Source organism: Babylonia areolata, chromosome 21 (genome assembly GCF_041734735.1).
Source record: "Babylonia areolata isolate BAREFJ2019XMU chromosome 21, ASM4173473v1, whole genome shotgun sequence".
Lineage (NCBI taxonomy): Eukaryota > Metazoa > Mollusca > Gastropoda > Neogastropoda > Buccinidae > Babylonia > Babylonia areolata.
The window spans coordinates 51881288-51893787 of record NC_134896.1 but is presented as its reverse complement, the minus strand read 5'-3'; the positions used below and the strand labels follow the sequence as shown (position 1 = coordinate 51893787).

Here is a 12500-nt window from a genome sequence, read left to right as displayed (position 1 = left end):
CACACACACACACACACACACACACACACACACACACACACACGCACATACACACACACACCACCCACCAGGTTCCAAATGTACAAGAAGAGGTTAAGCACGGTGTAGACCCCACAGATCCCAAACAGCACGGACTTCCACTTGAGCTGGTCGGTGGTGATGCCCCATCCCTTGGCCAGCAGGAGCAGGAACATCATAAAGAGACACTGCACCCCGATGTCCACCAGCGTGCCCACCTTGCTCATCCAGTCCACCCCCTGCCCGTTGTAGGCGAACACCGCCACATGCGTCAGACTAAGCGTGGTGCTGAGCAGCTCCCCGGCAAACACCACAGTCAGCAGCTTGGTGATCATGTGCTTCTGCTTGAGGAAGGCGTAGGTCCACAGGGCCAGGATGACCGAGATGAGCAGGAAGGCCACCAGGTGGATCTCAAAGACATCATGGAACTCAAAGGAGAACTGGTGCTCGAAGGGGTTGAGGGCCTTGCTGGAGGGGTCTCCGTTGACCAGCCACACGTCGTAGGCGATGGTCAGGGGCTCCGTCATGGACCCCGGTCGCCACTGGCAGTCTTTGTGGCCCCGGTCCCTTGAGCATGACACGATGCTCAGGTACCAAAATCTGCAGAATGTTCAATCATTACGGATATGATAATGTTGATTATTAAATGTTCAATCATTATTAATCATTTATCACTGATGATGTCAATCATAACAATAAATGTGTGTGTGTGTGCGTGTGTATGTCTGTGTGCATACGTATGTGTGTGTGTTTTGCTGTGCATGTTGAACTCTATCTATGTGTACACATGCACATCTTAATCAAAATGAAATTATGATTGTATATGGTGATTATGGTCACACACAAACAGAGAAACATGTGAACATGTGTAAACGAAGCACATATGATGGTACAATCATAAAACAGAAACAAAGTAATAAATAAGAGAGATTTTTTTTTTTTTTTTAAATGAACCCACCTTGGTTGTTCTGTGTCACGAACTTTAAAAGTGAACTGGTATCCTGGCAGAACGTTGGCAGGGTTGTCTTCATCAGAGCACAGGCGCCCCTTGGGGCAGGGAATGGCACGCAAGAAGTCCTCCACGCCTTTTGCATTACACATGTAATCGAACGCTATGGTGTCTATCTTCTGGAACATCACCGGACACACCTCCGTCAGACGCAACGTCCGGTTGCCATAGAAATGAATAAAGTATTCACTGTCTACAACCACCAAAGTCAAATCCTCGCGATTCACTGCTGCCCCCGACGCGTCCACTGCTGTAATATTCCCGTAGATGTAGCCCTGAGTGTCGTCCAGCCTCTGAGGATTTGTCTTCTGGAAACCAAACTTTGCAAGAAAGACGAAGAAGTCTTTCGAGTTCCATGTCCCTTGTAAGTGCAGTGCTGTTGATATCGGCAGCAAGACCGCGACCCCCAAGAAGATATGTAATGATGTCCACTTCATCCTGAAACACAAACAGGTCGTGTTTTACTACAATTTACCATTAAACAAGAACTGAGGAAGCTGTGAAGGCGGAATGTGAGAGGAGGTCGAACACACTGGTTGCCTCAAGGTCCACCATTTTGAGTTTTGCAAAGTCATGTGATTAGGCAAATAACTTCCGCTTGTCAGCTGAGAAGAGAGCACTCCGCTGATTCGGTCAACCGTGGGCGTCGCTCGATCGATCTGGTTTTTCACCTTCTGTCGCCAAGACAGGCCATGAGATAGAAGATAATGACGATGGGACCAGTTAACATTGGACCAGCATCGAAAAAAATGTGGAATGTTCGTTTCTTGTGTAGTAGACGGCAGCAGCCGCAACAACAGCAGCAGTGGAAGTAGTAACAGTAGCAGTAGCAGTAACAGTAGTCTTCAGTATTTCATCATTCCTGTTTGAGTGCGATAATTATCAAAACGAAAAATAAAAAGTATGTGTGTTGATGACTAGTGGGCGGGGAGGAGGAGGGGGGTTGGGGTTGGGGCCGGGTGGGGGTGGAGGAAGGCATGAATTATCCCGACAGGCCTCATTAATTTTGTTACTGAGGTGCTCCGTGCCGCCCTCCGCGAAATGGGACTCAGACTGAAAAAAGTGGGGGCGTGGTGTAGGGGTAGGGGGTTGCAATACAGAAGGGAGCGCAATTTATCGATCGGAGTCACGAACGTTTCCTCGCATGGCTGATCGACTTTTTTTCTTTTTTTTCTTTTTTTTTCTTCTCTCTCTCTCTCTCTTTTCTTTTTTTTTTTTTTCATTGATTTTTTATTTCAGTATTTTATTCATGTTGTCTTGGGATTAAAAAAAAATGGGAGGGGGGTGCGGGGGTAATGGCTGAATAACACCAAACCATGCATATCCTCAGTATATTCTGAGTATTTTATTTAATTCTGTCCGTTCACGGGTTTCATGAGAGAGGACTTGACTAAAAAGATGCAAGAGAAAAAAGTCTTCGTTTTCCGATATATAACTTGAACTGAAACGTTGGCTACCCTCTCAGTCAACGATAGAGAGTGCCCCGGCCGTGAAATTATAAGTTATACTAAGCGGTCATAGTCTCTGAGTTACAGACAGATTGTTTTCGTAAGTTGATTTGTTGTGTAAGACTCTGATGTAGGCCGGCTCATCACGGTGTCAGTTCAGTACAGTGGGAATTATCTTCTTTTATTTTCAGGTTAGTTTACTTGGGAATATGCCTTTTTGGTCACTGAGTCGGTTGGGATATGAACTAATATGATATACAGCACTGCCGTGTACTGAACACACACACACACACACACACACACACACACACACACACACACACTACACACACACATGTCAGTGACATCAGTGGTCAGTCAGTCATCAGTGGTACACATAAATGCACGCACGCACACTCAGAGACAAACAGACAGACAGACAGAAAGAGAGAGGCAGCACAACACTCTGCGCGTGAATGTGTGTTTTTGCCGTGCGGGTGTGACCGTAGTCAGTGTGACTGTGTTGTGCATGCATTCAAGCACGCACCTCAGTTGCAGCTTAATAATTATGTGTGTACGTGTGTAGGAAGAAAAAAAAAACCAAAACCCTATAGCCCAAACATAAAACTTACCTCAGTTCCTACGGCAGAAAATCACTGGCAGAACGATATTCCTGTCAGTACATACCACTTCAGTGTAGATAACCATATCCCATCTCTCGCACCAGTCTACACCTGCATGTATACATATTAGCTGATCGTGTTGCTCAATGCCAGTGTCCGCCCCTTATCCTAATGTCAATAAACGTCGGGCCGAAATACAAAATTCAATACTTCACTCGAACCAAAGCTGGATATGCCCAGAACAGTCAATTTCGTTCACTGGGCCATGGCTGTGTGCCAAAGGTATGCAGGCTTATACTATTTACCTGGCAGTGTTGGAAAGGTAACACGGCTTGTAAGTCAATCCATGGCTTATATCTATGGTCAGTGTACATAGGCCTATATATTAAAAATACTGTAGCAGTCTCACTGTCTCTATCACTGAGCTCTAAACAGCTCAGTGCTATGTATTCATTTACAACGTGCCGCACAAATCGACTGATGCGCGTACAAACTCTTGCTGGAACTGTACGTAGCGGCTCACAGACATTCATTAATTGGACGCTGGACGCGCGCGCACAAACACAGACTCAAAGACACACACACACACACACACACACACACACACACACACACACACACACACACACACACACACACACACACACACACATCGATTTTGTAAACTGAAAGTGACAGTTACTAACACCTTGTCGGATACGGCAACCACAACTTGAACTTGCACTGACGGATGCAAAACCAAACTTATTCTCTGTCTCCGTCTCTGTCTCTCTCCGTCTCTTCGGCGTGTGTGTGTGTGTGTGTGTGTGTGTGTGTGTGTGTGTGTGTGTGTGTGTGTGTGTGTGCTATGTTAGAACCATTCAAGAGGTGCAACAATATGCTTAATATGATACCCCCCTTGTCCTGAGGGCTGTATATATATATATATATATCACTGACGTGGACGGTTAGCTGTGGGAGCGACCAGTGAAAATGACTCTTCCCTTTGACGTCATTGGATGCTGAATTATGGGGCAGATACTGTCAGGCGTCCACCTAAAGTCTGGCACAGATGGGCCTAAAGTCTGCCGGTGTGAAAGGGTTACTAAATTTGTAGTCAGCCAGTTAATTGTTTGTTGTAATAGTTGTTGTATACAGCTTCAAGATGAAATGGTTACCATGGTTACTGACCATATTTATCTATGATTAGAACTGAACAACGTAATTACCACTCAGTTGTCATGCACAATAATAGCTACTCATATATATATATATATATATATATATATATATATATATATATATATATATAATAGATATAGAAATAAAGAGAGAGAGAGATGTGTGACTGTCAATGTGCGTGTGTATGTGTGTGTGTGTGTTTGCGTGCGCGTATGGACGTGCGTGAGTTCGTGCTTGCGCACACGTGTTTGTGTGTGTGTGTGTGCGCGCGCGCGCACGCGCGTGTGTGTGTGTGTAAGAGAGAGAGAGAGAGAGAACGAACGAGAGAGGCAGAGGCAGACATACATACAGACAGACAGACAGAAGGACAGACAGAGAAAGTGAGGTACAGAGAAATCATCCCTACTGCGGTCTTGAAAGCTATTCTTTAACCAGACTGTCGATCGATGTAGAACACCCCTAAAATAACGAGAAACTTGAAATAACATGTGATCGATTTCCAATGAAATCCCTAAAGTGCAGATAAAAAAACCCAGTAACGAGCATATGTGCGTGGGTCTGGGTTCGTGTGGGTGTTTATCTGTGTGACAGTGTGGGAGGACGTGTGAATGTGAATGTGTGTGTGTGTGTGTGTGTGTGTGTGTGTGTGTGTGTGTGTGTGTGCGTGAGCATGTGCTTTTGTTTGTGAGCATGTGTGTGTGTGTGTGTGTGTGTGTGTGTGTGTGTGTTGGAGTAAGTGTGTGTGTGGGGGGGAGGGGGGGGGGAAGGGGTGTGTGATTGAGGAAAGGGTGAGAAAGAACCTACGTAGGCCTAAAGGCTACGAAAAAAGAGTTGTGGATCTATGCACGTAGCGTTTCTCAGTTTTGAGTGTGTGCGCGCGCGCAGAGAGAGAGAGAGAGAGAGAGAGAGAGAGAGACCGACAGACAGACAGGCAGACAGACAGACAGAAGGATGTATGTAACAGCTGATGCGGATGCTAAACTACTTCTGTCTGCTGTTTAGCTCCCAATCTGTCATGACAACCAGGGAAAGTTGTGTGACCTAATTAAATCGTTGAAATATGTCAGTGAGTCCTGTCTCTCGACCCAGTGTCGCTGTCTCTCCCACACGAATGTCATGTCACTCGTACAGTAGGTGTAACATGTGTTATCTTTGGTGTGTGTGTGTGTGTGTGTGTCTGTGTGTGTGTGTGTGTGAGACAGACAGAGAGAGAGAGAGAGAGAGAGAGAGATACGGATCCGGATGATTTATTCATCAGGTCATAGCCCCTATGAAGGGGGTACACAAACAACATTTGTTGTGTCGCATTAGTTTGAATAAACACGAGAAAAAAAAATCACATGAAATCACATGAAACACAGATACATTAATTTTGCAAAACATATTACGAGGTTGCAATTTCTCTAAATTTAAACGCTTTGTGCAAGAGAGAGAGAGAGAGGAGGGGGGGATCGTGCAACTGACAAGATCCACAGGTCTACAACAACAACAACAACAAAACAGTCATCGAAACCTCGAAGTTTTTGCGCATGACGCAATTAGTATTAGGCAACGTTCACAATAAGCCCTCGACCAGTGGCTGCCAGCCAGTTGCCGTTTAAAAAACAAAAACAAAAACCAAAAATCCAAAACGAGACACACTGGCTTTTTATTCCTCCTTTTAGTGAGAGCGGCAGCTGCGACATCCGTCCAATTATTTTTTCCTTCGAAGAAAAAGTGAAGCAGCTGTGTTGAGTTATTAATCCAATATTCTGTGGGGGAAAAAAAGAAGATGGAAAAGAAAAAAGAGAGAAAAAAAAAGGAGGAGGAGGAAGAAGTGTGTGTATGGAGGGAGAGGGGGGGGGGGGGGGGTTAGAGTGCTAGTGTTCGTGTGTCCTGTCTGAAGTGCGCAGTGAAAACTGGCCAAATCCGAGTTTTGTCGAATTATTGAGCAAGGCGGAGATATCATTGGACCAGTGGACACACAGATGGAGGTGCGCGTGTTCACACACCACATGACGCCGGCGCGTATGCACACACACACACGCACTCATGCACGCACGCACACACAGTCATACACCGTGACACATACATCGTGACTGTCTCACACACACACACACACACACACACACACACACATGTACATATTCACACAAACACACACACAAACACACACACGTACATATTCACACACACACACACACACACACACACACACACACACACACACACACACACACACATGTACATTATCATTCACACACACACACGTACGCATGTAGGTACGCCCACACATATATTCGCGCGCGCGCACTGATCTGCTAATCTTTCCTTTCGCTTAAAAAAACTTTTTTCTTTTCCTTTTTTCCCGAAGCAGTTTGTTAAATCCCCAGTTTCATTTTTCAAAAACAAACTGCACCATTAAAAACAACAACAACAACAAAAACCGAATAAATGAAATAGTTTGTATTTTTGCCACAACATAACCGCTGATAATAAGGAGAATGAGAACGATTTGTATTTGTATTTCTTTTTTATCGCAACAGATTTCTCTGTGTGAAATTCGGGCTGCTCTCCCCAGGGAGAGCGCGTCGCTACATTACAGCGCCACACCCATTTCTTTGTATTTTTTCCAGCGTGCAGTTTGATTTGTTTTTCCGATATCGATGTTGGTGTTGGTGTTGGTGGCTGTTAGTGTAGCACTCTGGAATCATTGAACGAAAATGCAAAACGTGTGACCGTTTCACTGCACAGTCACACATCAAATAGATCAGTGAGGAAGGGCGAGGGGTGCGGGGTGGAGGAAAGGGAGGGAGGAGGGGGTGGTGCTGTGTATTTTTCACTGAGTTCTCTCCCCCCCCGCCCCCCCTCTTTCTTCCTGCTTGTAGCATGTGGTTATCTTGCTTGTGGCATGTGGTTATCTTGCTTGTAGCATGTGGTTATCCTGCTTGCAGCATGTAGTTATCTTGCTTGTAGCATGTGGTTATCCTGCTTGTAGCATGTGGTTATCTTGCTTGTCAGTAGCATGTCGTTATCTTGCTTGTAGCATATGGTTATCCTGCTTGTGGCATGTGGTTATCTTGCTTGTAGCATGTAGTTATCTTGCTTTTTAGCATGTCGTTATCTTGCTTGTCAGTAGCATGTCGTTATCTTGCTTGTAGCATGTGGTTATCCTGCTTGTAGCATGCAATTAACTACTTGAACAGTCACCACCACCACCACCAACAACAACAATACCAAACAAGAACAAATCATTGATCATACTTCGCTATCATTACTTACCTTTCAGTTAGTGTAAGGTCTCCACAACACTGTATTATGATCATATATATAATATTATTATCCGAGTCCCTCCTGTCCCACTGGAGTGGATGTCCGTGCACGCGCGCACGTTCAAGATGATCGCGCTCAAGTGATGCCACACAGAGGACGAGACTCGCCGTAAACGACCGCTGTCTGCTCTGATCGGCGTGTTGGGGGGGAAGGGGAGGAGGAGGAGGATGAAGAGGAGGAGGAGGAGGAGGAGGAAGAGCAGTGGGCGTGAAAGGGAGCACTCAGCGGACTGACGCAGCAGTTACACACCACCACCATTCACCATTGTCATCTGCAGCCGTTGCAGCCACCATGCGCGTCAGTGTGAGACCACGGTTGTTCAGCGACTCGATTTTCGATTCTCCCCCTCCACTGATAAACTGTCCCCCAGGGAGATTTCCCCCCCCTCCCCTCCGTATGGTAGGGTGGAGGTGTGAGGTGGGTTGATGAGCATGCATGGTCTGCTGTGTCTACCCTTCACCACTATCCCTGCTCCCAGCACGTGCTTTTTGGTTTTTTTTAGGGGGTGATTCTTGAATTACCGTACACCCAAAATCATTGGTATATACCTCTTTTTTTTCTTTGTCCTTTTTAATATAAAACTAGATATTTCGAACATGTCAGAATAAATATACTTCAGTTAAAGATCAACGATTTTGTTAAAAATTTCTGATTACAGCTAGAAATTTGAAACTGACGATAGATGGTTTTCTCACATTGTTGTAGTTACAGTACGACCTTACCTTCTCCGCTTCTTCATGTGGACAGGTCAGAGCTGTACATCTTTGGGGATATTCCCTCCCTCATACTGAAGGACTTCCTATGGACAGGTCAGGGCTGTACATCTTTAGGGATGTTCCCTCCCTCATACTGAAGGACTTCCTGTGGACAGGTCAGGGCTGTACATCTTTGGGGATATTCCCTCCCTCATACTGAAGGACTTCCTGTGGACAGGTCAGGGCTGTACATCTTTGGGGATATTCCCTCCCTCATCCTAAACGACTTAGTGTGGACAGGTCATGGATGCACAGCTTTGGGGTTATTCCGTCCCAGACTGGGGAAAATCAGCTCAGCCTCTTTCAGTGACCCATAGCGAAAATTGCAAAACCTTGCGTGTTTAGACAGATAAGTCGACTCGGAGAAACGGTGACCAGGGTTCGAACCTCCGTTCCGGCATGGTGTTGTGTCCTTCAGGAAGGCTTTTTACTGGCCAGTTCTTCCCTCACTCCACCCACATGTGAATGGGTACCTGACTTTGGTCGGGGAATGTTAATGTTAAAAATGGCGGGCCGGGGGGAGAGAATTGGGCCCCGCCTTCTTATGCCGATCTCTGGACACAGTGGATATAAATTCACTGTTCCGATCCCATCCCCCCCCCCCCCCCCCCCCCCCCCCCCCCCCCCGCCCCCACAACCCCGCCCCAACCCACCCCGACTCCAAACACACACACACACACACACACACACATAAAAAAAAAACTGGAGCATGACCGCCTAAATGGCGGGGATACAAATGGTCATACACTTACGTAAAAGCCCACTCGTGTACATGAATGACAGTAGGAGTTGCAGCCCATGGGGAAATAAAAGATCACCGTAAAAGTCCGCGAGCCTTGTCTGGAAAAAAAAAAGACCAAATAACCGTCTAAATGAAGTAATTGGAATGAACTTCCTCTTTCGCTTCTCAAGTCTCTACACTCAGCTCTTTCAAGTCTGGCCTTAAAACCCACCTCTTCCCAAAATAACCTCCCTCCCCTGCCTCTTCCTTGTCTTCAGTTTCTCCAGTTTTAGAGTTATGCATGCGTGTGAATGACTGGTGCGAAAGCGCTTTGATTTGTCTATGCACAAGATTCATCACTATATAAATACTATTGTCATTATTATTATTATTACTCCATCCATCAATCAATAAGTCCCAAAGCAATTTCAGAGCATTAAGGGTCAAACCGACAGATTGTCGTGGAAGGGTGGATCCTAACTCTTCAGATCATTAAGGGTCAATCCGATAGGCTGTCGTGGAAGGGTGGATCCTATCTTTTCAGAGCATTAAGGGTCAATCCGATAGGCTGTCATGGAAGGGTGGATCCAAACTCTTCAGAGCATTAAGGGTCAATCCGATAGGCTGTCGTGGAAGGGTGGATACTAATTCTTTAGATCATTAAGGGTCAATCCGATAGGCTGTCGTGGAAGGATGGACCTAACTCTTCACAGCATTATAGGGTCGATCCTAACTCTTCAGAGCGTTAAGGGCCAATCCGATAGGCTGTCGTGGAAGGGCGGATCCTTACTCTTCACAGCATTAAAGGGTCGATCCTAACTCTGCAGATCATTAAGGATCAATCCGATAGGCTGTTGTGGAAGGGTGGATCCTAACTCTCCAGAGCATTAAAGGGTAGATCCTAACTCTTCAGAGCATTAAGGGTCAATCCGACAGGCTGTCATGGAAGGGTCGATCCTAACTCTTCAGAGCATTAAGGGCCAATCCGATAGGATCTTTGTGGAAGGGTCGATCCTTGTCCTTCAGAGCATTAAGGATCAATCCGATAGGCTGTCGTGGAAGGATCGATCCTATCTCTGGGATTGTCCTGAACCTACCCCAGCACTGCCAGATCAAATTTTTGTTCCGTTGTAGGGGTACAGTTTCTGACCCTACACCGGGAAGTAACATGCACTTGCGCGTAATAACAGACCTCCTCCCCTCGCTCCTTTTGTCCAACACCTCCCCCTCCCCACCCACCTTCACATGACCACTCTCCCCGACCCTCACCCCCCCCCCTCCCCCCAGCCCCCAGGCCACCCAGCCACACCCCCCTCCCCCCCTTCTCTCTCTCTCTCTCCCTCATATCTCTTTCTCTCCCCCTTTCTGTTGTGAGGCTGTGTACCGTAATTTAACCCTTTATCGTCTGCCTACTGTGCGCGTTTGCTTGGAGGAAGGAGGAGAGGGTGGTAGGTGTGTGTGTGTGGGGGGGGGGGAGTAGGGGGTGGGAAGGGGTGTTGACAAAAGGGTTATGTTCACACACACATAAGCGCGCACAAACACACAGAGAAAAACACACACACACTCTCAACACATGCACACACGCACACATACATATACACACACGCACGAACTACACACACACACACACACGCACGCACGCACTACACACACACACACACACACACACACACACACACACACACGCATACACACACACACACACACACACACACACACACACACACACACACACACACACACACACACACACACAATTGGCGTACTCGCATGCGTACACAGTAATTTCTTTTCCCACCCTCGATTTTCTTTCCTGCCTTCGCGTTTAATATCGCTCATAGTGAAAAGACGTTAAACTAGAGAACGAACAACCAACCGCCCGAACACACACACACACACACACACACACACACACACACACACACACCACACACACACACACACACACACACCAAGAAAGAAAAAAACGTTGTGGTGCACTTAATTTACTCATCCTTCTGCGCCAGTTCATATTACACCAGACAGGATCCTAACACATTCACTGATGGCACCACACTTCAATTTTTTTTTTTCTCAAGGCCTGACTAAGCCCGTTGGGTTACGCTGCTGGTCAGGCATCTGCTTGGCAGATGTGGTGTAGCGTATATGGATTTGACCGAACGCAGTGACGCCTCCTTGAGCTACAGATACTGATACTGAAATGAAATGAATACAAACAAAATGACCTGAATGTACCATACTCCTAAAGCAATTAACTAAATACAAACAAAATACCATGAATGTACCATACTCCTAAAGCAATGAACCAAATACAAATACAATGCCCTGAATGTACCACACTCCTAAAGCAATGAACTCAATACAAATACAATGCCCTGAATGTACCATACTCCTAAAGCAATGAACCAAATACAAACACAATGTCCTGAATGTACCACACTCCTAAAGCAATGAACTAAAATTAATACAAACACAATGACCTGATTGTACCACACTCCTAAAGCAATGAACCAAATACAAACACAATGTCCTGAATGTACCACACTCCTAAAGCAATGAACTAAAATTAATACAAACACAATGACCTGATTGTACCACACTCCTAAAGCAATGAACTAAATACAAACACAATGTCCTGAATGTACCACACTCCTAAAGCAATGAACTAAAATTAATACAAACACGATGCCCTGATTGTACCACACTCCTAAAGCAATGAACTAAATACAAACTCCTTTTTCTTCTTTGCGTTCGACAGCTACGCAGTCAGGGTCGAAGTCCGAGGGATGCCACAAACTCGGACGTCCGGTGAAGATCGGCTGCCGTCCCCCAGAGCTTGGTGTTGAGGTCAGCACCCCCAGGCCAGGACTGCGGCCGCATCTTCTCATACAGGGGGCAGTCTTGGAGAATATGGGATGGGGTCTGGTCAGCCTGGCCGCAATAACATAGGGATGTGGCTGCCACTCCAATCCTCTTCAGGTGTGCTCGGAGGCCGCAGTGTCCTGTGCGAAGGCGGTAGATGGTAGTCTGGTGTCTTCTCTCCGGTGTCCTGATGGGATCTTGGTGTGCCTGGTAGCCTCCGTTCAGGGTGACCCAGCCTCTGCGGAGGAGAGTTTTTGCTTCCTCATACGTGGCAGGAATGGTTGGCTGTGTGAGCTGGCTTCCTTCCTTAGCAAGGTGTTCGGCACGCTCGTTGCCTAACTAAATTCAAACAAAAGGCGAAGAATGGGCATGGAGGAGGGAGGGAGGGAGGGAGGGAGTTCAGATAATAATCACATGATGATAGACGAAATAGTGGGAAAGTGTGTGTGTGTGGGGGGGGGGGGGGGGTTGTTGTTTTTTACTGTACTCTGCATGCTGTGTTCTTCACTTCATTACGTTGTGTTGATATCCTTACATTGTATCGCATTATGTTATCTTTCAAATGCTGGTCGCGTGTGCTCTGAGAGAGAGAGAGAGAGAGAGAGAGAGAGA

General features: G+C 46.4%; 1 protein-coding gene across 2 annotated transcripts in view; it reads right to left on the bottom strand.

Moving 5' to 3' along the window:
• LOC143295685 (integral membrane protein GPR180-like) overlaps positions 1-7616 on the bottom strand; it is a 29265-nt gene extending 21649 nt beyond the window's left edge. The window contains exons 1-3 of one of the 2 annotated variants that reach the window (XM_076607302.1): positions 7500-7616; positions 977-1465; positions 69-618 (exon numbers count right to left, since the gene is read on the bottom strand). In XM_076607302.1, the coding sequence (XP_076463417.1) occupies positions 69-618; positions 977-1465; positions 7500-7543 (1083 nt within the window). In that variant the 5' untranslated portion in view covers positions 7544-7616. Of the gene's footprint in view, positions 1-68; positions 619-976; positions 1466-3086; positions 3208-7499 lie in introns of those variants that run through there. The other variant, XM_076607303.1, reaches the window with a different exon arrangement.
• Positions 7617-12500: the final 4884 nt, after the last annotated feature.